Source organism: Seriola dumerili, unplaced genomic scaffold, assembly GCF_002260705.1.
Source record: "Seriola dumerili isolate Sdu_G_001 unplaced genomic scaffold, Sdu_1.0 BDQW01000040.1, whole genome shotgun sequence".
Taxonomy (NCBI): Eukaryota; Metazoa; Chordata; class Actinopteri; order Carangiformes; family Carangidae; genus Seriola; species Seriola dumerili.
In genome coordinates this window covers 2,199,662-2,223,933 of record NW_019174295.1, presented here as the reverse complement: position 1 = coordinate 2,223,933, position 24,272 = coordinate 2,199,662, and the positions used below count along the sequence as shown (strand labels likewise).

Here is a 24,272-nt window from a genome sequence, read left to right as displayed (position 1 = left end):
TTTCAAAGAGAAACCTCAGGTCAAGATAGTTCACGTACCGTTACAGCAACTAAACATGAACATTATACAGAATGCAGTTACACATATCATATACGGTATGTAGTTTGTTTCTTATTGTTCATAAAAGATTGTAAAGATGCATGTATGAAAACATATGGAACATGGCTGAATTGAAATTCCTTTTATGGGCGTTAAATGAAAGTACAAAAGCAACAGAGCTTATTGACACATCTGGCTTGCCATACCCTTGTGTTATCAAATATGCAATATAAATGACTGGAAACTTATATCTATACATGCGTTCAGCTCATATATAAAACATTTGAATATACTAAGCATAAACAAGATATTAAACCACATACACACACAAAACTAATTTCACCCCAATTTGTGGTGTCAAAAAGGGAAAATAAAACACAACGGGGAGGAGTGTCGACCACGGAAGTACATAGAAGTAACTCTCTCACTGTCAACCACGCGCCAAAGTTTGAAACTGTTTGTTTTTGGGGGGACCTGGTAAAAAAATGGCGACTAAATCAAAACCACGACAGAAAAATATAAGAGCTGCATTGGAAAAGTCCAGTTTCGACTCTTCCGCCGTCGAAATAAAGTCGGCAAAACACCGACAAAAACGTGCAGATAACACGTTTGAAACGTCCAGCATAGACTACACCGCCGTCGAAGAAAAGCTGTTCGGCCATGTAGAGGAAGACGAGGACAGTGACGATGGACCAGTAGTCTTCATCTGCGGGAAGTGCAGGTTACCTGTTGGGGATTCACTGGCCTGGGATGGAAGCGAAGACGGCCAAAACCAAATTAAACTGAAGCGTGAGTCTGGGTGTTAGACTGGGTTCTCTCTTGGTATAGAGAAAAATAAGCATTGGATAAAACACTTTATAACAAATGACCACAGTATAAATGAAAACAGTTAATGTCTTTAAAAGTAGATTTTCTCACAGGGCATCAAGTTTGAGGATAGTAGACCTGGCTGGTAATCTAGCCTTGTGCATGAGAAGTACAACGGAGACAAACAAACTACAAGCAGCAGACAAAGCAAATAAAGTGTTAGGCATAACACTGAAGCAATAAACAGAATTAGAAAAACTAAAAAATATAAGTACTTATTTCCATAGTGATACTAACCTGCCCTAAAGTATGGTAACATTAAAGACTGCTGCGCTCATGCTACATTGCTACCAATTTGTTGTAACATGCAGATAAAATATTAAATACATTCAACCATATCTCCTCTTTCTATGTCATAAAATAAAAATGCTTAGTATCATACCTATGTTGGTCTCTGCTACACTCAGACACCTGTAAGTAGTCTGGTGACTGTTCATTTAGACATTTATACCCATGACTTCCTGCTAAATATTGAATCCTCTTAGCAATGTTTGGCCATTTTAAGGATTTCTGGACATTTTATTTGCATATATCAGAAACAGTAAGAGTCCTAAGATTGATGTGGAACACCGCATGTAACCACACCTGGATGTGATAAGGTGTCGTTATTCTACGCACCAAATGTCATTACCGTGATAAGATTTAAACCAACTAACTACTAGGTTATCACACCAGTTTATTAGTTTTATTACTTGTGTTGCATGTGTAGTTCTCAGGCCTCATCAACCATAAATCAGCCCTCATTAATACTATAGCTGAAATGTTAGATGGTGCAGTTTAAAATAGCAGATTGACTGAAAAGTCTGATAGAGTGGTGCATTCATGTGCAGCTGTAGAGGTTCTGAATTTATATATTTGGAAGGTACCTTATGAAGACAATGCTGCATTATGGTGCTAATGTTTGTGATGTTTTTTCTCAGGGGTCACTGAAAACGTCTTGGTTGGAGAGGACACTAGACTATATGATGCAGGCAAAAAAACTCTCTGGTAAGAAAGTCTTGTCCCAAACACTGCTGTTCAGATTACCACGGGATAACACTTTATTTTATCAGACTCGAAAACCTATAACTCATGGACATACGTTTTGGTATTCATTGACAAAAGTACTGGTATTTTGTTATCTGTGTGAGTGCTTGTTGGATTAGATTTGTGTCACTGACTGATTTTGGCTAAACTGTGCTCATGTTTCTTGTATTTTTCCCGCTGCAGTCTGATCAAAGATCTCTTCTGTCAAGGCTGCCACTCTCTGCTTGGCATGGTTTACGCATCAACGCCTAAGCGCCTGGACCACAAGAGATTTGCATTCTGTTTCAATGTAGCCGAAATCGACAGGTATGTTCAGGGCCTGGATTATTAGAAGGGATGTTTAAAGACACATGCATGAGTTATCATTTCTTTGAAGTTTTATCACTGTTTGTTGTACTATAAAATGTAATAAACATAAAAATCATGCAGGTGCACTTACTCCACATTCAGCTCTGTATATTATCTGAGAATATTTTTCTTGTTTCAAAACTTAAAAACACTAATTTATGAAATATCAACAAATCTAATTTTAATGACTACAGTAGAAAATATATGAAGTAGAAATAAACCCCTTATTGTTGCATGCAAAATATCCCATCTTCACACAAGTTTTAGAGATTCAACAGGATATGAATTTACCAAGACACACAGTGGTGTTGTGTTTAAGGGCATAAGTAATTAAAAGCCACACCCCATAGGTTTTAAATAAGGAATTGAAAACAAGATGAGATATGTTGAATCATGAATCATGTTCCAAAATTGAAAACAGTAACCATCCCACATAACACTGAATGTGATAAGCTATACACAGGAAGCGGGTATGTTTGTAGTAATGTATTAAATTTCATTAATTGTACAGGTGTTAATGGTATGTATCATTCCTGTACCTGCATTTAGCCCCCTAATATTGTACTGTAAATCCTTTTCAGCTATGTGCTTGGCTCTGCAAGCCAGATGTTGGCAGCAGAGGGCCCCAAAGAGCAGCTGGTCACAGTGGAGTACAGAGGCATTGTTGAACAACAGCTGACAGAGGTAAATTACACTGCTGCTGCTTTTCTTTGTTTGCTTCCTCTGTTATTGTCTTGTGAGATAAAATGTTTCATCCGCTGACCAGAATGTCTGCTGTAAAGCTTATTGCAATGTAAAACCACACCCATTTCTCCAAACACAAGTGGAGTTCAGTCCTTAAATTTCATGTGTAAAAAAAAAAAAAAATGAAAGAGCTGATATACACATTGCCTCAGTTACAGCAGGAGTAACTGTTCTCTGTGTCGCATTGTCGTGCTGTCAGTAAATTTCACACTGATTACGGGCAGCCCTTTCTCATTGATTATCAATGCACAGGTTGTACTCATGATGACATCAGCTTAGTTCTGGGAAGCCCTCACTGCTCTGATGGGCAGACCCTTAAATCAGACATTACCTCATCACTCCATGTCACCCCCTGCAAACAGATTTATTTTACATTCCATTTTAGAGTAGATTGAAATAAACAAGTATATTTTCTGTAGGACTCGATGTTAACATTCAGATCTGTGTCTATTCATGACTCTCTGAATATTTCACATTTGAATTCCTTTCCTGTTTTAGCAGTACATTTTAAAGTGTCACATTAGTGTTATTAATATTAAAATGTAGAGGGAGCTTAGATTTTTCATTGGAATATTGTAGTGAATCCCAAAGTTATTCTAAATGATCCTTTGTTTAAAAAATATCCATGAATCCACCAATTGGCCAGTAGGTGGTGATAGCATGCAGGAATACCTACCAGCCCTCCCACACGCTTGCATCAGGGACAATAACAGTGATGGGGAGCATGTTGAGGAATCTTTGTTAGAGGAAAAACATGTTTTGATCATGAAGTGTCTTTGTCATTATTGCTGGATGTATGTATGACATTTTGTTTTTCTTTGCTGTTGTTTGAGATTTTTCTGCAAGTTGCAACTGATCCATTATGAGATGTTATCTATCCAGCGGTGCATTTTAAACAGGTTAGACTGCTTACAAGACCAGAAAAAAAAAAACAATGCACGGGAGCAACAGAGTATTAAATTTACTTTCAGGTTCTAATGGAGACTTCATGCCTCTGTGTGTGTACATTAGCACATTGATTACCATGTCATTACTGTGTGTGTCTTCTTTTATTAGTTTACGTGTATAATTGTATTTTCTCTTCTGTTCCACTTTTGTGACCCACCAAAACAAATACATTTCTAAATGAATCAACTCTTTGGCAAAAATGTCGCTACACTATGTGTCACTCAAACAAAAGGCTCCATAAGGTCACTTTGTAATGAAATGAATAGGCTTGTCTCACATTATTTCAATATGTAGGTTATGGTAATACGTATGTAGGTTACCATTTAAATCCACCTTGTCATTGGCTGTGTTTAGTCTCAGTGAGTATGCTGAGGGTTAATCTGACTATGGCTCCACACTGATTGTATTAATTTTAGGTGGTCTTAGCGCCATCGCTCATCATTACCTATTGGTGCATTGTAACAGGATTATAAAGGCCTTTGAGAGGGTCAAGAATTAAAATCAGTGCTGTCTTTCATCACATATCTGTCAGCTTTTCCACAGAGACGTCCTGCTCTACTTTTCATCAGCATTGTGTTTTAGTTTGCACTCAAAGCTGTTTTTCCAGCTTGACAAAAGTTGAACTAACTATGATTGGTATGTAAGAGCTTTTCCTTCCACTTTTGAAATTCAACACTTTTTTAGTGCTTTCAAAAATGTCTCTGTAGCAACAAGTATCAAAAGCAGTTGATTATAAAGTTCTTGTAGTGCTGCTTGTGTTTAGACTGTTTATCACACATTCAACTTTTCAAGAAGTTTTTCTTCTTTTTAATGCTAAAATAATCAGATAATCAGATTCTTTGATTATGAAAATTATGATTGATTAATTGATTAACTTTGTTGTCCACCTCAGTGGAGTACAGTACAGTAAAAATACATACACTCCGCATAACACAATACCCCATTAAAAACATACAGCATATACACCATGCAATAGTGCAAACGAGCCGGTAGCAGCAGGTGGGTTATATAAATATCAGAGAGCAAATCTTATAAATATGCAGTCATTTTGTGTTTAATACTTCCGGGAACACTAATATAAGTGTCACTTTAATGGTAATTGTTTAAGAAATATATATAGAGCAAAAACACTAAAAAGTCACTGGTTCCAGTTTTTCAGATGTGAAGTTTTTCTGTTTTTCCCCAGGTTAAATTGCTGTAAATTGAATATCTTTGGGTTTTGGATTGTTGGTCAGACAAAACATTTGCATTTGGAAGATGTCACCTCAGGCTATTGCAACTATTTTATAAACCAGGAAGTTAATTAATTAACCAGAAAAATAATTGCAATTTTATGAAATGATGAGATGAAAATAATCAGTTGCAGCCCCAATTCTTTTGTTAAATGAAAATGGTTTTGTAGGAAAACATTACTATTTGACAAAATAAAGTACTGAAAAAAGTTTTTTTTGGGTGTCGATGGTTCCAGCCCGACACTCAAGTGTTACATACATAGTCTTTGTCCTCAGCAATGCTGTATCTGAGGGTGATGATGATGCCACTCAACCTTGCCGCCAGAGTTAATGTATTCTGTCTGTCTGTCTGACTCCTAGACACTTGTTTGGGTTTTCCATCTTGTACACTCACTGACCTGCCCACCCCCCACCCCCACTTCATACCCATCCATGCCCGACCACCTTCCCTCTGGGTTTTGACAGTCTCCTTCCTTGTCCCCTTTTTCAAATTATCTTTACTCCTCCCCTCTTTCTTCTTCACTGCTTCCTGCTGCTCCCCTCATTTCCCACCTGTCCAATTTTCTCCTCGGCTTCTTCCCTGTTCGGACTCTCCCATAACCACCCGTTCCATCCTCTCTCAACTCATTTTTCTGCTGTTCTACCCTTTATGTTGATCGGCACATCCTGAACCCTGCACCATTAAAAATCTGCCCCTTCTCCCCACCCTTCCCAGATGAAAATGCTGGTCTTGTCCATGGCACAGACGCTGGAAGAGATTGAAACTGGCCTTCAGGACTGATGTGATGAGGTGTGACAGTGATGGACGTCAACTTGTCTGGGTGGGTCCTTTGTCCAGGTGTTGAACATGTGGATTTAATGTCCTCACTCCTCGCTCCTACCTTTTATACTAAGGATTCCTCCTCTAAGTTTCATCTCAGCTACATTCCCTCAGTAACACATTTTGTCCTAGCCTCACCTTGTGCACAAACATCTACACACACACACATACACAGCTTCCACTCCGCTTTGTTCTGATTACCGATGGTGAAACAAAGACTGGCTGCACTTGTAATCAATCATGTTGTCAGCTCGGCTCCTGTGGCTCATGGCACCATCTTCTCTGTGTGTGTCAGTGCAGAGGGAATGTGCGCGAAGAGAAGAATGTTTATTTGTGCAGGATTTCATCAGGCAGGCTGCTCACTCAGCACAATGCTGTATCGATCGGGCCATCCAAGGCCACACACACTTCTTCTTTGTTCTCTTCCTCAAGCATGAAGCCTTAAAGGCAGACGGGATTGCTGAATATATGCTTTCAATGGCCAGAACTGAACAGCACTGAATTTGTATTGAAACAAGGTGAGGCACATTATTAGATAATTCTTCACATAGGAATTATCCAAAGATATTTTTCAAATATCGCCAGAATTTAAAATAAACAGCAGTTTGCATCCCTTGTTACATTAACTCCTTATTCCTTATTTTTGTTTGTTTGTTCACAGTTGTACAAACCTGTTTTTCTCTCATGTATTTTTGTGTAATAAAGTATTCACCTGTTTCCAAAAATTAAGAAATGATTTTAATATCTTTCAGTTTTAAAGGATTTAAAAAAAACAAGTTAAAACTACCAGGATAATCTTTTTAAATGTTTCTGTTTCTCTGAGTTTGTGCAGTAACATTGTTGGGGATCAGTGGATCATCCTACTTTGTCTCTAATTAGAAGTATCTGTCGGATTTAAGAGTTAAACAGCAAGTTTAAGGTCTTTGGGGTCGAGAGGGGGGTTGGTTATATATTAATGCGAGTGTTTGTTTACCAACTGACCTCTAATGTGCCTAGCAACACTTTCTACCAAGACGGGAAAAGAAGCTACATGCTGTACCGCATGCCCTCCCTCACCCACGAGGTTTCATCAGCCTCACAGAACAACAACAGTTAGAAACGGCCAACCAGCACGCTGTATCCAAGGGCAGGTTGCGATGGCAACTGTGAGCACGTGCTATGCTGAGTGCCTGTTGCCATCTCGTCATCGTGTTCACTGCCAGAGGAACAGCCAGCCAGCTCGCTGGCCGGCACGCCTGTCAACAGACGTTACCCCCCCCACTCATGCTCAGACACATACACAGGGGAGGAGTCCTGAACCACCCCCCACCCCCCCACCCTTACCCCACCCTAATCTCTGTGTGATGTTTTTCTCTCTGCTAACCCCACCCTCACCCTTCTTTCTCCCTCCCCCTCCCTCTAATACTCCCCACCCTCAACTGCTGGGAAAAAAAGTCAAAACAACAACAAACAAGCCGCGTGGTTTTTGTTGTTTCTGGTGGTGTTGTTGGTGGTGGGTGGTGGTGTTGTCTTCACCCAGCCCTCGCTTAAGGATGAAGTGCCTGCACGCATCCTGCACAGACTGTGGATGATGCAAGCTGTTTGACTGTCCAGATGTGCGCTGCTGTTCCCTGTAACAGACTCATTCTGGAGAATAAGTCCCAAATTGTTTCTTGTTCCATTCAGAGCAATAAAGCTTAAAGGCTCGTAGCTGTGTTTGAAGTCAGCGTCACAGTGATCGGCCTCTGAACTCATTTAGCTGTTTTATATATAGACATGGTGTTGCTGGATGCATTGCACTGCTGAGTGCAATTATTGCACCGGTTTCACCCCATTCACCCCTTAAAGTCTCAGCCAATCACTACCACCCAAATCACGACCAACATAGAAACACACACACAAACACACACATGCATCAGTCAGTACATCTACACACATTCTACGAGCACTCAGGGACAAAGGATGAATAATGCAGAGGTAGCGTCTGAGTGAAAGTCGCCTCCCCTCTTTCCCTCCTTTTCACCTTCCCTAAGCAATAAGGAAGCAATGTTGCCATGGAGGCAATGAAGCCTCGGCACGCCATCAGCCAATTACATCCTTCCCTGTGTGAAACATCGGACCAATGGCTTTGCAGGCTGATGCTGCTGTTGCCACAGACACTGAGATCCTATTGGCTGAGCTCTGCTCTTTGATTGAATTTCTGATCTTGTTTTTGAGAGAAAAAATATCTCAAGGAGTGCCACCTGTGTGCCAACTTACAAATATGTTTGTTTTTTTTCCATGAAATGAAAAGGATTACTTGTGAGAATGAAAACGTTTCTTTTTAAGAGGCTTAAGAGAAGTAAACCCAGTGTAATTTTTGCTTCTGTAATAAAGTGAGCACTGGGGAAACTTAGTTTTTTTTTCTGTCAGTAGGTTACTGCTGAGGTGTGTGTCTCTGGGCTTTTGTCCATTCAGAGGTGAAAAACTGCCTCATTTCAATTATGATTTTAATTACTACTCACTATTTAATTGCAATTTTCTGCTTTCCCATCATATTATGTGTTTGTGGTTTGTCCCCTGACAAAAGAACCACACCCCACCAGTTGCTCATTGCGTCTTTATGACCAATTTCCAGTTTAACTCTTGATTTTCCACAGCAGTGTCCAACCATCAGGTCCACTGTGTTTCATAACAGTCCCATGTACTTAGATTTTTTTCAGTGCTGTGCATGTCAAATTTCAGCAACAGTTAATTCAAATGTTTTTTTGTTATAATAAATTATAGTGATATAATAATAAATGTATTTACATGGTGCTTTCATGTGAATAACACCCAAAAGTATTATATTTCACAGAATATATCAAGTCAAAATGTTTAATGCTCCTTATTTCTGTTTTATAATATGACAAAAAAAACTATGTAAACAAAGCCTCTACTGTGAAAAACAACCTATATTTCATTTTTTTTTGTAAATTTTTTGACCATGGTTGATCATGACTACTTCTCCTTAAATGGTTTGTTGTCTGACACCAAAAAATCCTTTTTAGATCTAAAGTCATTACGTGAGTCTGGTCTCATCTTTATCTTTGTGTCACTCAGACTAGACGGCAGGTCGGTCAGTAAACCCACTTCATCTGGAGGTTGAATTTCCCAAATTAATCTCAAGAATCAGTGGCTGTAAGATGATCTTGGTGTCGAGAGCATTTGGGAAACTTAACCTTGTTTAATTTAACTGACAGCAATTCTGCGGCGAAAGCGTAAAATCTCTGGTAAGCCACAGCCTTCTTGTTTCATTAATCACCTTCATCTGTGTCTGTGATCGGACAAGATAGCCGGCCGGTCAGTGACGGCATAACCCAAATCCCCTCTGAGTGCTCAAAGCTTCCTACTTCATTAGAAACATCTGCTTGTTTATTTAACCCCGCGTCTTTGTGTACGCCGGTGTCTGTCAGGTAGTCTGGCTGTCTCTCACTCTCTCCCTCTCGTCCTCTGCATGTGTGAGAGAGAGCTGCTGAGGAAGGCGGGTACTGGTCTGTGAGGTTGAACCAGGATGCTCAGGTAGTCTGTGTGTGCACTGTGTACATCCCTGGCGTCCGTCACTGTGCAGAGGGTTAATCGTCTGTTTTTCTCAGACACAAAGGCTCATCTCGTTGCCAGTGACACCCTGGTGTGAGTTGGGTCTGTGTGTGTGTGTGTGTGCATATATGTGACGAGAAGGGGGCTAAAAACAGGATTAATGTCATCAGGATCTAAGCCTGAACAGATTGATAGAAACAAAGTCCCGCTGGACAGTAAGTGGTCAGTTTGGCCTCACATTAAAAGTGATTTGAATATTAAAACATGATTTTTGTTTGGCTGGTGACAGTTAATAAACAGGCACTTATGGACACTGATGAATTCCATCACTCGGGTTATCAGTTCTTGAATAAAACAAATATAATGGCTGTTTAATGTTCTGTTAAAATTTGCTAAGAAAGCCCATATTTCTCCTGGGTGTGGCATGATTCTCTCTTGTGGTTTGAATCTCAACTTAAATGTTGGGTTATATCGGTTGTTATATCGGCATGGAAAATCATCCATCTGGCAAATGATGCGGCAACTGCTTTTTATTATCCCAGACAACATAATTGTATGTCACAATTCACAATATTAAAATATCCCTAATATGATTATGATGAAAAATATCGACTTATTGCTCACCCCAGCTGGGACAGTGGTGGCGGGTGGGGGGGTGTTTGTTTATCACAGATTCGTCATTGTAACTTGACCTGTTTACACACAGATTAACTCTGAAATAATCAAATGATATTTGTGTCAAGGAAAATGATTTTTTTTGGTCTTTATCTCATCAGTATGGATTTTTTTCTACTAATACCTCCTGAGATATTATATTGATTAACAACCTGCCCCCAAACGGCAGTCCAGTGCTGCACCTGACTTTTTCTTACATTTTCATTATTGATTAATCTGTCTGTTTATTCCATTAATAGTTTAATCGATAAAATGAGCAAATGTACATCACAACTTTACACAGCCCAAGATGACATCTGAAAATCAATAATTTTGTCTAAACCTTAAAGTAATGAGATCAACAAATCTTCATATTGGAGAAGCTGTTGTTTTGATTAATGATAAAAATTACTATTGATTAATTTTCTGCTCCGTGACAGTCTCATTAAACAGTTGCCAAATCTGGCATTACCCATTACTATCCCTCACCTGATTGATATGTTTCTGAAGACATAGTCATCAAGAGATGGCTATCAGGGAGCTCCTCTCTGTCAGTAGTAAATATTTAATTTTGTGCACACACCTACTACAGGCATCAGCAGAGCAGCACTAAACACTCAGGTGCAGGTATTACCTGTTCATGCTCTGTGGTTTACTCTATCCTTTCGCTCAGCGCTGTGGTTAAGCCACAGTCTGTTTGTCTCACCAGACCGCCCGGGGATTTTGACTAACTGTCCGCCTGTCTTTGATAAACAAAAGGCTCCAGCTCTAATGCATTTTAGAGGCACTCTTGCCCCTCGGCTTTTATCAGCTTAGCCACGCCGATTTAATCGGACAGCCCTGTTTGTGTTTGTCTCAGAGCTCCGGTGAGCCCCCTTCTTTGTCTCGTCAGGGCAGTGTCACCCAAAGAGGTTTATGATGGGGACGGGGGAGCCACAGCTGAGTAGATTAGTGTCTACAGTGTGTGTGTGTGTGTGTGTGTGTGTGCGTATGAGTAAAGAGGGAGGGGTCGTAGTATGTGTGTATGCTTCAGCTGTTGCAAGGGTGTGTTTTTCTTTTTTTTACCCACCACAGGTGTCTCGTGGGAAATATATATGGTATGTGAGACATGTGGCACATTGAGGTCGTAAAGCAACACAGGCCGTTCCACAGAAGAGAGGCAGATTTTCATTAAGTCTTCCAGGAGCTGAGAACTTTAGGAATATATTTTACGCCCGAGGCACTGTGTAAATTTTACATAAATTAACAAGAATTTTGGATTCTGTGGATTATAGTAGAATTACTTACCTAATTATCGTAATTTAAGAGTATTAATTCTATATTTTTTCAGTTTATAAAAAAAAAGTTGTAAATTGATGTGTGTGTGCAGAGTACATGATGTGCCAAAAATGAAGCCAGACAGTAAACAGGTGCATTTGAAGTACCAGACAGACACATAATGGATTCAGTATAAATATTTAAAATACTTTATACAGCATAGAAATCTCTCGACACTCAAAACAAAACCATCCATTACAAAATCTTATAAAAGACCCCCGAGTCTGTATCAATCTCAGTATCAACCAGAAAAAAAGGTACAAAGACGTAATTCCAAATGTTGACAGTACAGTTCGACTCGAGAAACATTGCATGCAACTTTTCGTTTGGACAGGAAGAGATTCTACGGTATCTTAACAGTGAGGAGCCTCATGTGCCTGTGGAAGCCTTTTCGTAGAGTCAAATAAGTTTCATGAAGCAATTAAGACGCGAAGATGTCGGCTCGACGAACGTTTCAGAATCCCATTTATGCAGAACGCCATCGGTGACAGGAACACAGGAGTCGTACCGTTATTTACAAGCACAATTTTCACATCACTCTCGGAGAGCTCTTGGCAAATACTCGTCATTGCAGTTAACACTTAAGACTATTGCACAAACTACAGCATTAAGACAAAAGGAAGTGAATTATTTTCATGGATGTTACGTGATCCTAGTAGCTGTTCTTATTCCCACTTTCATACACCCAGCCTTTGCCGAGCTTGATCAGTTTCATAAGGCCTTTGATACTCTATTTTTTTATCTTTTCTTTTTCTTTTTCTTTTTTTCAAAACTGACTATGAATAGGCATATCCAGCTGTGAGAAAGTCATAACTAAGACTCTTACAGTTTGAGTTTCCCTGTGGGTTGAAGAGGTGATGTCACACTTGTGTATAAAAAGTTATAGCGGTGATTTATTATCAGTGTTGAGTGACAGTTTATCAGAGTATTATAAAAAAGTGAGAGCACGACTCTGCTCTCGGTACCTACTTCTATTTCAGTGTGTGGATTCTAATGGCGCTAACGCTCAGACACTGCAACACTGTGGTAAAATCCACACAAGCATGTCACAATCAACTGCGGTTATACATTAGTGTATGAATAATGCAGTGAGGTAAAGGATGGTAAACACCGTTGTTACTATAGGTTTTGGTTTTCAAGAATAGTGCAGTGAGCTTCTCATCCAGTCAGCATTGAGGATACGGTGCCAGCTGGCTGGAAGTCGGTGGGTATCTTAGAGAGTTTTCACAGAGACAAAACACCTATACATGTAATCAGGGTGAGGGTAGGAGTTGGGGTCTGTTAGCTGGTGTGAATCAGTCTGCGGCTTAATTAGTAACCAGTTACAGTAATATTACATAAGAGAGTATCTCTTAACTCAGTCTATAATACAGTGTTTTGTGTGTGCGTGCGTGTGTGCGTGTGTGTGTGTGTGTGTGTGTGTGTGTGTGTGTGTACACCTTGCTGGCAAGGCCCATATTACATGGCATCCCATGACCACTCTGTATCTAGGACACAACAAGGTTTAGTCATTGCTCTGGGATCTGTTTCAAATCTCATCTTCTCAGTGTCACCACCTCTTATTACATAACGAGAGCGGCAATGAGAGATAAAATATTATATACTTTCATTCTAATCCCTTTTGTTTTCTTCTTCTTTTTTTTTCTTATTTGAAGGATCAAGTCTTTCATGAAAAGTGGCTCAGTCGCAATAAAGGGACAGTTCACAGTTCAAAAGGCCGCTCTGGAAGACCTCTCCAACTAAATGAAATGTTGAGAGGGGCCTCGAGTTCAGTCTGACTTTCTTTCATTTTATTTTTACTTGTAGCCCTCAGCAGAGGGTCTTGAGTGCACCTGAAGCACAGAGGAGCGTCTGCATGGGGTAGGGAGGTGGGGACACCACTTCCTCAACGACTTGTTCTGGTCGGAAGGTGAACGGCTGCAGCTGAACCTTCTTCTTTAGGATCTGTCCTATTCCCATAGAGGGGAACTTGCTGCGGTGCGTCGGGCTGTCGGGATCACTGCTGCTGCTGTTGGAAGGAGGGCTGAATGCTGAGGTGGGGTTGAGGGGGCTAAAGGCGGACTTCGGCGGGCTGAAAGCTGAGCTCCCTGGTGGGCTTCCTACAGTGCTGGGGGGGCTGCCACTGGTGTCAGAAGAACCGCACCAATCTGATGAGATGCTCTTCTTGGGCTGCGGGTTGACAATGAGGACCGGAGGACTGGGGATTGTGGCCTTTTTCAAGTAAGAGGAGTCGGGTTGGAAGGCAGACACGTGGCGTGGCGGGGACAGCGTACCGTTGGTCAGCTTGTACCAGGGCGAAGTCGGGGTGTCTTCGATTTGCTCAGCTTTGGCGAGGGAGCCGAAGGAATGCATGCCAATGGGTGACGGTGCCGGTGGAGCGGGAATGTTGTGTTCTGGGCTCGTATTGACTTGTGGGAGGGTGGCCAATCGCCTCCGTTGCTGAGGGGTGTTGGGAAAGAGAGGGTGGATCTCCAGATATTCCATCGACGAAGACGCAACGGTGCCAGGGGGTGCCAGAGGTGAATTACGATGGCCACCAGTTATGGCACGCAGTAGACCTGAGGAGGAAAGAAGATGCATTGTAACATTCTGGAAATACTGAATTTGGATATTTGTCAAAGAAACATTTGCAGTAGTAGTTTCTGCTCAACTTGCTGCAGATACAACTGAATGACAGGTTGAGACTGGAGCTTCTCTGAATATTTCTGGGTGAGTGCCCTATGTGTCCAGATTCTACATGACATGTCAGTGAAGACGCACCTCTCACTGGAATAAACATCCGATGGCATGTAACAACCAGGCGTAAAGATACAGGAACAGTCTGTCCTGATTTAAACCTCGTTAAGACCAGCCTGTCCTGACATGCTAGATCTGGATCAGCCTATGTGCTTTCTCAATAGCACTTGTATGAGGAGAGGGAAAGGAGCTTAGGCCTCAGCTTTGCCCCCAGGTCCTTGTCTGTCACTTGAAAGCTCGCCTTGAGGGAGTCTTATCTGACAGACTCCGACCACCTACCACTCTTTGTTAAAAGTCCCAGGCCTAGTTTGAAAGAACTAAATTTAATTTATGCTGCTGAGTCAAATCAATTTAATTCCCAATTATATACTTACTTCTGTGCTACACTTTCTCAGTCACAAGGTGAATTAAGTTTTTTTTTTTTTTTTTTTTTTTCTCAAGATGTTTGTGTGTTTGCCCTATGATTGGTGGCAACTTCTCCAAGTTGTTTCCTCCCAGATGGATGGGCGGGTGGGTGGTTGGATGGTTGGATGGATGGATGGTTGGATGGATGGACAGACAAACAATGGAAGCAGGGGTGGATGGATGGACTGATGACTGGGTAACTACACACGTGTGAAACAGGTCGTTGATGTACAAGAACATGCATGGTCAGTCAACCTACCCTGTATGAAGGTAAATAAAATAGATCAAATAAATAAAGTGGTACTGAAACTTATTTTCTCTCTTTTTTTTTTTTTTTATTAAATTTTTTTGTACTGCATCATATGAATTCTCACCTGTCCTGTGTTTCTTCTCCTTACTGGGCCCTTTGCTAACAGCAAGGTAGACGGGCGTCTGTTTGGGGGGGATGGTGAGCTTGTCGACATGCTTCCTCCACTGGGTCTGGAAGTATTCATTTTTCTGCTTCTCTCCTTTCTTTTTCTCCTGGAATTGCATCTCCTAAAACAGACACACAAGCAAACCCCACGTTACAACAACCCCTTAGCATTTAACAAACCTGTTGTTGTGAAACCAGACTTTAACAGCTCATAAATCTCTCTAGACACAGAAACTGAATTCCGATGTCATTAAGAAACACGTTAAAATTCTTTAGAAAACCCTCTGCTCCTCTTACCCTGTACTCTTTAGAGAGTCTCTTCATTTTCTTGTTGAGGAGGAAGTAGACGGCCAAAGTGTGGCAAGCGCGGTTGGTGAGGACGGCGCTCAGCACCTCGCTGTGCTTGTAGCCCATTTTCTCCGTCATATGCAGCAACACCGTGTGGTTTATTTCCTCAATGTGGATCCTTAACACAGAACAAGACAGTTAAAGCTTTGCGATGCTTTAAAATGAATGTGAAAAGCATTCAGCTGAACTCAAAGCAAACTCAAGTGTGCGTGAGTCTACCTGTTGAGGTACGGCGCCCCTGTGTTCTTGTTGGCCAGCTGTAGCCAGGAGTCTGCCATCACCTGGTGGATATTGGGACGCTTGTTGGGATCTGGCTCCAGAAGCTTCTTCAGAAGACAAATGGCAGCTGAGACAGAGAGAGAGAGAGAACAGATATTTATACGCTGCCACCGACACTGTTCACTACCTACAGTGGAAGGTTTTCCTATATCTAAACATGTTAGTATAGATTTTACGTCAGAAATGAAACGCCTCTCGTGGTCGACAGCTTTGGGACTGAACAGGAGATATTGCCTCATTTCTCCGCCACTTAGCAAATCACTCGCAACCATTTTCCACGAGCACTCGTAGCAGAGTGCATATACGCACTAAACACAGACGCAGCCCTCATCCGTCTCATCTGCTTTCATTCCATTATTACATAAGGCAGATGAGATGACATATCTGTGTCATTAGCTTGATTAACAGGTACTTATGTAAGTGGGTTAAGCCACCCCTTACTTTGCGATTCGGAGAATGACACTGTTGTGACATGCTGAGGAGGGGTGGATGTGTATCACTACCTCCATTGAAGTCAGTTAAACACCTGTTTGTCCCATGCTGTTTGTTTTTTTTTCCCTCACTCATTTCTGCAAGTTGCTTCACAGGAAAGCACTGTCCCACTACATTTAACTCATGAACTAGTTTTAAATATGCCAGTGGGCATACTCTGAGTCAATACCATGGCAAAAACAAATAACAAATATTTCTGATACTATGCAAAGCGTCTTCTTTGTAACCCTTGATTAACAGGAAAGGTTAGGTAACATGTTTACTCTTGTATTTCTGCCAAGGTGGCCATGCTCTTTCTTGAGAAATGTTTATCAGAGAAGACTTCTCTAGAAGACTACTCTGTGTGTACAAAGGTAGAGTATCTCTTCAGGAGGATTTAAGGGGGGGTAATAAAGAGTCTTGATCCAGGAGTCTACATCACTACGTGACTGCTCGGTTTGACAGTGCTGGCTACCATTTTTTTGCAGGTGTTTTAGACTTTTGCTTCTCGTTTTACTTTGTTTAATCTATTTTTTAGTTGGGTGACATTTAAAAAAAACAAACAAACAAAAAAAAAAAAACGGCTTTAATGTTCTGAAACCAGAATGCTGCACACCTTGTTCATTAAGGGACCGTCTGCCAGTTGGATAGCCGGACAAATAGCTCAGTAATGCTAAAAAGGCAGCGGGGGCTTTTTCATGAGTCTGTCGTTTATTTACAACCACAAAGAAGACTACTGACAGCAATACACAGCTGCAGCTTATCTGCAAATTCCAATCGGCCTTTCTTGCGTCACTTGGCAGACACCAGGGTTTTTTTGAAGTCACGTTTCTAAATGTCTAAACATTCATTCAGTGATAACCCGTAATTACCTTGTAATTATCTTGGTTCTCTTATACATATATTCAGACATGCAGTGATCTGCAAATATCTGAGGGGGCATTTTAGTGCAATGTCTTTAAGGTTTTCAAATTGACAGATTTATAGTTTGTTCACCACAAAGGTATTACCTGCAAACAACAGGTATGGATCTGTGCGTTCATTATTTACCTGTGGAGAGCGAGGGAGGTAGAGGGTTCATCTCCTTGTCTACCATCTTCTGGTGCAGGGCTCGAAGGCTGAAGGGCTCCACGGTGAACGGGAGAGTCCCAGTCAACATCGCATACATGTTCACACCACTGGAAGACCAAAATATACACTTCAGCTGAGTGGACATTTAAATAAATGTATTAAAATATGCTGATATTTGGCAACTGATTCTAAAGAAGGAGAATACACTCACATGGACCAGACGTCCACCTTCGGCCCGTACTTCTTCCTGGAGAGCAGCTCCGGGGCGGCGTAAGCCGGACTCCCACACTGGGTGCTGAATGGGTCTGAGTATCCCAAGATGCCAGCGCAGTTACTGAGGCCAAAGTCTGTGGGACAGCAGAGGAGGGGTGAGTGTTGTTTCTGGTTTTATTACCGTCTTTTCAGCTCGTCACAGCGTTACACACACAAACAGAAGCAGATTAGCACTATGGTGAGAGCTTGTAAGGCTTTATTTAATTGCTTTTAGCTCATCACCACATGTGGAGCACTCCAACTGAGTAAATCTTTTTATTTCTACTGTAAAATAATTGGAATTAAAAGCCTGTTTTTTTATTATTAACTGCTTATGTAAATTTTTTTCTTTTATGAAATTCTGTGTGTATTGAGGTGAGTTACAGTGAATGTAAAAGTGTAAAAGAGTTACCTATGAGCTTTATGTTGTCCTGCTCATCCAACAGGAGATTCTCTATCTTCAGATCCCTGTGAGACAAAGAGAGAAACGGGAGACGTCAACGCCAGCACAGTCTCAGTGTTTACATTAGATCACTTATCTAAGTCGTCATACAATGCACAAGCAGGACAGAGGTCAATGGGAATCCCCCCCACCCACCCACACACCCACCCACCCACCTCGACCCCGCAATCCCCGACACATACATACACAACCCTCCCAATGTGGGTCACACTGGCTGATTTTCTGGGTCTTTTGTGTGACTCCAGATCCCTCCTCAGTGTTAGAAATCCTGTTACACAGTCATCTAGAGAAATTTAGTTCCCAGGCTCTGAGCGACAAAGAATTGAATATTTCTGGGGAGAGTTTTGTGGAATAATTAATATCTGAAATTTGATTTAGATGATAGAGATGCAGTTTATGTGCTATTTTCCTTAAATCAAATCAAACATTTTATCATAGGATGTAACAATATTCGTATGAGAAATGCATAGAAAGCCAGCCTTTTTTTTTTCTTTTTTCTTGGCAGCTCTCTGGGAAACCCGATAAATCATCTCACTGCAAGTTATTGAGCAGACAGATCTAGTTATTTGTGGATTAACAGTAATGTGCACAATAAGGACTTAACCCACAGTTTCAGAAAGAGGATCATGTCTGATTCAAAGATCTTAAAGTCAGCTGTAAGCCATAAACAGCACAAATCTCTCTGAGCTATGGACGGCAAACTCAATATTTTAGAGCATTTCCATTTTGTTCATAACACTAGAGATAAATGTGTGTGTTTTTTGTTCTTTCTCTGCATTTGTTTGCCTTATTTTAAGTGTTTTTTTTTTTTTTTTACCTGTGCACCACACCCGCCCTGTGCAGGTGCTCGACTGCCAGCACCAACTGCCGGATGTATTTCTGAGTCTCCCTCTCGTCCAGGCGTTTCTTGTCGTAGATGCGGTTCATGAGGTTCCCGCCGGGACACAGCTCCATCACCAGGTAGTAGCTGTTCTCCGTCTCCAGGATGTCCAGCAGCTGTGTGATGTTGGGGTGGCGGATCATCTGCTGGATGTGGCCCTCCCTCCGCAGGTTCTTGGTCACATACGAGTCCTTCTTGGCCTTCCGCTTGTCGATCACCTTCACCGCCACCTGGACAAAATTGAGACGGGAAGGGAGAGAGAAAGAGGACGAGGTGAAGATGTTGTTTTAGACAAAGCAGCTGAAGTTTAACTCTTGAACATTGCGCTATATGATATTGTGAATAATACCCATGGAGAATAGAGCACTAGTGCACCGCGGCGTCTTGAAGGGAGATTTTCAGGGGACTGTAGTGTAACAGGTGACGAGCTACTCAGTCTCCATTGCAGGGTATATAACTCGACACTGACCCTTCCCTCACAGCTGCTCCCAATGTGGGGCAACCCAGGCGCTACAGGGCCTTGAGGCTGCTGGAGGGGGAGGTGTGTGTGTGTTTGTGTGTGTGTGTGTGTGTGTGTGTGTGTGTTCGAGGGGTTACTGAACCATCATAAACTAGGGGGAAAAGCAAATGTTACCCTATCTGTTGAGAAGGCGCCAAGGCCAAAAGGACACTTACTACCCCCCCCCCATTTGCCACAGAGTTTAGTCGCAGCTGAACACACATGAGAAGCGGTGACAAATGTGGAACCGAGACTGAGGCAGGATAAATTAGGGGCCCACGATTTTCTCTGAAACATATTCAATTTCCAAGCAGAGGTGTTCATTCTTTTTTGTTCCTTAATTACTCATCCCATCATCTTCTGTCTGCATTTCCCCGTTGTTGTCTCATCCTCAAGAACCCTGCAGAATGGTTTCATAAAAGCCTCGGAACATGTCCTTTATCTGAATGACGAACACTTTGCTAATTGCATTCAATAACACACCCATCTACTCTATTTCATCCTTTGCCCATGTCTCCTTGTGTCCCGTCTAGACTGAGTTCAAGAGCGTGGCTACCATATACAGCAAATCATCTCAAGGAGAGCCCACAGACATGGAAAGGCATGACCAGAGAAACTAATCACCATATCCATTAATGAAATGGTGAGGGCCGAAGTGGTTGTGTGTGTGTGTGTGTGTGTCTCCTCTTTCTTCTGTCCTTCAGCTTGTCTTTCTATTTTACTTTCGTCCTTTTATCTTTGATAATTGATTCACCTCTGAAAACCTTTTTATAGCTGCTAATTAAACCTGGCTGGGTGCGCACGAGTGTGTGTGTGTGTGTGTTCACTGAGCTGTCATGATACAGTAATAGATGGCCCGTGTTTACGCCAAGCAGTGTGGATGAGAGAAGGGGTGCGGGGTATGCGTGGGGGGATGGGGCACTGTATTTACAGTAGGCTGGTCTATATGAGGAGAGAGAGGTGGGGGTGGTTGGGGGATATTAGAGGGGGAGGGGTGTGCCCAGCCAGGGGGCTTCTGGGGATTCAGGTTGTTTATCAGGGCGCCCCTCAGACAGAAGGGGGGGGGGGGGTGTATGGAGGGGAAAGTTGGGTTAACAGACATCAAAAACACATGCATATGACCTCCCCAGCCCCCTGACCATGACAACACCATATCTCACCTCGCATCACTTTCATGCCCCCTACCCTTAAAACACACAAACGCCCCGCGCTTCTCATCCCTGCATCCACACTGACTTTCTAGTGATGCTAAAAAAAGGATCTGGGAGTCCTCTTATAACTCCTTTCCCCCTGACTGCCCTTTTGCTTGAATAAACTCACTGCCCTCCACCCCCTCCCGTCGCCTGTTGGACCCCGTATTCAAATGAATGAGAGAGAGAGAGAGAGAGAGTGTGTGTGTAAAGAGAGGGAGAGCATGTGATGTGCTTGGTTTTGAGATTGCCAGTGTTTGCATCATCCTTAACAAAGAGCGTGAGGGAAGGAGGGATGAGGAGAGGTGCGCTTTCTTCTCTCCTCACAGCAACAGAATGGGAGGGGGGGAGCCTCAACATGAGCTAATCTATAATATGCAAAATGTGAATTTAGGTGCCACATGGGCATGTATTCTATTGTATACATATAGAGGAGTAGACATGTGGTTACATGTAGAAACATGTAGGGAAAGGGGAGTGCTTGTTTTTCCAAAATGCAAATGTCTTGGCTGATCTTCAAAAAAAAAAAAAAAGCCTGAAGAGACAAAGGCAACCAGTGGCCAATGGTTGCCCATATCAAAGCCCTGTGCTGGCAGAATCATAATGAGACTGAAGCCCATTTATCAACGACATGATTTCATATGCAAGTAGCAGCTCTGCTCTCTCATAGGCCGGGCAATTTTCCCCTTCGTCCCTATCACAGGCTTGCGCGCCCACAGCGGTGAGATCACCTCCACCGCCAGCACCAGCAGACAAAGCAGAGGTTTCAGAAATTATCCGACACATGTTAGGAGAAAGACTGGCACCACTCTCTCCCCCTTTCTCTCTCTCTCTCTCTCTCTCTCTCTCTCCCACACACAGAAAAAGTAAATATTGTCACCAGAGCCTTGTCTAGAAAACAATCCTTGCTGTGCATGTAGCTGAGATCAACAGCTGGTGGTGCCCCATGAGCTCATCAACGAAGGTTCCCATAGCAAACATAGCTAATCACTTTCTAAGAGCTGATTAATCAGTAAGACCTGGACTGACACATTGTAAAAAAACATATAAGTATGGTTAAACTGTTAATATGAATAGGCGAAGTGTTGACACGCAGCAGAGGAGAATGTATTGCCAAGCAGGCATGAGCGAAGTGACAGCTGACACTGTCCTGGGAAATGAAATTTCAGACCATATCAGACCACTTCCTGCATGCCACCCATGATTTTTAAATGTATATATATTAGCAAATACAGTCAGAAGAAACTCTGATAGTTTTCTTTAGAAAAATTTGTTTTTTTTTCCTTCAAAAGTTCGTTTATCACTTAAAAATTACAACTGGGGCTGTGTTCATTCCTATGGTAAAAAACAATTCATTACACTCCCATCCCTGTTGCTTACCTTCTCCCCAGTCATAGCGTGGAGACCTTCTCTAACTTTGGCGAACGATCCTTCTCCCAGCTTCCGCCCAATCAGATAGTTCCCGACCCGTTTGGTGTGGTAAAAGTTCTTGAGGATGTCCGCGGCAGGACTGCATAGTGAGGCCGGGAGGATGTTTTCATTCCCGGCGCTGTTTGGGGTTTTGCCCTCGTATAACGCGTGGCTGTTGTCCACTACCATCTCGCTGTCCGCAACTGGCATCACAGTTCCCTTGTTAAGTGTTTCCTTTTAACAAGGGAGGGAGGGTGGGGGGTGGGGGGGATGAAAATTACGCAGCTCGCCTCTTGCCCACCTTAGCGAAAGGCAGGTATTAAATACTTAACGTCCGGTAAAGTGCGTTAACTCCGGGCTGTGTGCGTCTCGCCCCTAATAGCAAATTAAGGGAACCGGAGCTTGCGCCACCTGTTCATCCAAAGCGTCTAGTGAGCGCACTCAGCAGTTTCCGTGACGAGACTTAATTAGTGTGTCAGCTCAGACGGAAATGACACATAAAATATTCCAGACTCAATCATGGAAAGTTATTAACTTACGCAACCTGATTTAATACTTTGGGTTTAAAAAAAAAAAGCTGTGGCTCAGTCACGGTTAGGCAACACACGTCCTCTCTATACATGAGCGCCTCCCGAAGAGTCTGTTCGCAGGCAGCGTGTTTTGCAGTTTGAAGTGACTTTCCCGGTCATCTGGGTGGGCGTTACTTAGTGTGAGTGTGAAAAAAAACACGCACACACACACACACACACACACACAAACCCTCTCACACTCTTGTGGTAGCCGGGGTATTTTCAATCCAATCAGCGCAGGCGGGAGGAGCACATGTGAGAACAAGGGGGACAACTCCGCCCGGTACCGCTGCCCCGCTGCTTCACATGGTGCGCTCACACTGTACATGGCTGTGAACAAAGAATACATTTGTAGCCAGAGCAGAGAGACAGCAACACCTCCACAGCATAGGCGAATGTCTGTGTGTCTGCATCGTGATTTTTGTCAGGTTCATTTTGGTACAATGGTGCTTAAAGGATCCAAATGTGCACACCATGCGCTGTGCACCAGCCACAAATCCTTCATATTGACTCAGAGGTGAATGTTTGTGGCAGTAAATGATCATGTTGTATAAATGTTGTCTGTGACAAAATTGTCAGTTTCAGATAAGAAGCACCATCATTTAGCTGTTGTCATTATGTCATGGTGTTGCTGGGTGTTGCGGAACTTGTTCTGCCTGCAATCATAAAGTTGTACTCCAGGTCACATGCGACAGACAAAGGAGCATGTCCTCCATGCTTATGGAGGTGTTCACTGTCCCAATTAACACGGTGTTCATCAGTCAAAGGAGGACACCTGCAGGGAGGGGCAACAATTTCAGACACGTTTTCCTCCTGTATTTGCCCTCAGCGCAGGTTAATCTGATCTAATAAAATTATATTATATGTTTGCCTATACATGCATTGAACCTGCAAAATAACAAACACCTGATCATATAATGAAATTCAATAAAAAAAAAAATAGTCCTGCAATAACCATTGTGAAGCTTGTGTTATTATTTTTTTTAGTCTGTGCCTGAGAGGTGTTGATCCCACTCTGTAGTGTCATCTGAGGCTGTAGTTTATGGTGTTACTATCAGATTTTATCATATGTACAGGTGTGCTCTGTTTTATGTGGATTCCTAGAGGGAGTGAGAAGAATAGCTACATCTACACATGCAGTTTGACTTGCCTGCTGGACCATGCTTTCTAGACACTCAAACACACACCCAGACATGGAACCAAAAATACAAGTATGCCACCACCTATTGGAATTATTTTATACTACAGGAACATACAGTCAGTCCTACAAGTCTAGACATTAGTAAGCCTGTAGCCTTGGTGAACTTGAACTGATGGCCATTTTTTCTTTGTCCTGACAGCATGTAATACTGTAATGAAATTATGGCTAAAGGCAAGTAGTCCTTGAATTAGCCCTTGGAGTTTAACACAAGCTTGTAAAATAAAGATACGCGGCATAGCATCCATAAAGGTGATCTCTTCAAGGGGGAAACAGAGCAGTCTTAATGATTTGTAGATGATGATTCTCAATTTAAAGTTATTTTTAAAAAGCATGTATTGGAAATGTTGCACACATTCACTTAATGTTTTAAATTAGAAAAAAAAATTATACCACAATCAAAGTGATTATTTCAGTGGTAGTCTTTAACTTTGTGACATGGAATACTTTAATTTTAGACGTATTATCTTCATCCCAGAGAAATCAGATGATGATGACAAAAGTAATAGGAACTGTCACTTTTGTCTGGCAAATATGTACCTTGAACTTGGTTT

General features: G+C 42.0%; 2 protein-coding genes across 2 annotated transcripts; one reads left to right on the top strand and one right to left on the bottom strand.

The window, feature by feature from the left end:
* The first annotated feature begins 502 nt into the window (after positions 1 to 502).
* Positions 503 to 6,733, top strand: mis18a (MIS18 kinetochore protein A). The gene is made up of 5 exons (XM_022738972.1): positions 503 to 828; positions 1,827 to 1,893; positions 2,116 to 2,238; positions 2,862 to 2,964; positions 5,920 to 6,733. The coding sequence occupies exons 1-5, from the start codon at positions 525 to 527 to the stop codon at positions 5,983 to 5,985; spliced, it is 663 nt and encodes a 220-aa protein (XP_022594693.1). The 5' UTR covers positions 503 to 524; the 3' UTR covers positions 5,986 to 6,733.
* Positions 6,734 to 12,937: 6,204 nt separating this feature from the next.
* hunk (hormonally up-regulated Neu-associated kinase) lies at positions 12,938 to 22,161 on the bottom strand. The gene is made up of 9 exons (XM_022738859.1): positions 21,922 to 22,161; positions 18,790 to 19,082; positions 17,922 to 17,977; positions 17,469 to 17,604; positions 17,237 to 17,364; positions 15,656 to 15,782; positions 15,386 to 15,554; positions 15,048 to 15,210; positions 12,938 to 14,090 (listed from the first exon to the last, which is right to left on the bottom strand). Exons 1-9 carry the CDS (start codon positions 22,159 to 22,161, stop codon positions 13,342 to 13,344), a joined length of 2,061 nt encoding a protein of 686 aa, XP_022594580.1. The 3' UTR covers positions 12,938 to 13,341.
* Between the last annotated feature and the right edge of the window lie 2,111 nt (positions 22,162 to 24,272).

Bases quoted from the DNA above. Each gene is read 5' to 3' on its own strand.
- mis18a (XM_022738972.1), top strand. From the start codon at position 525: ATGGCGACTAAATCAAAACCACGACAGAAAAATATAAGAGCTGCATTG. The intron at 829-1,826 runs GTGAGTCTGGGT...GTTTTTTCTCAG, and splicing joins AAACCAAATTAAACTGAAGC to GGGTCACTGAAAACGTCTTG. The intron at 1,894-2,115 runs GTAAGAAAGTCT...TTCCCGCTGCAG, and splicing joins GCAGGCAAAAAAACTCTCTG to TCTGATCAAAGATCTCTTCT.
- hunk (XM_022738859.1), bottom strand. From the start codon at position 22,161: ATGCCAGTTGCGGACAGCGAGATGGTAGTGGACAACAGCCACGCGTTA. The intron at 19,083-21,921 runs GTAAGCAACAGG...AATTTTGTCCAG, and splicing joins ACGCTATGACTGGGGAGAAG to GTGGCGGTGAAGGTGATCGA. The intron at 17,978-18,789 runs GTAAAAAAAAAA...TTTGTCTCACAG, and splicing joins AGGGCGGGTGTGGTGCACAG to GGATCTGAAGATAGAGAATC.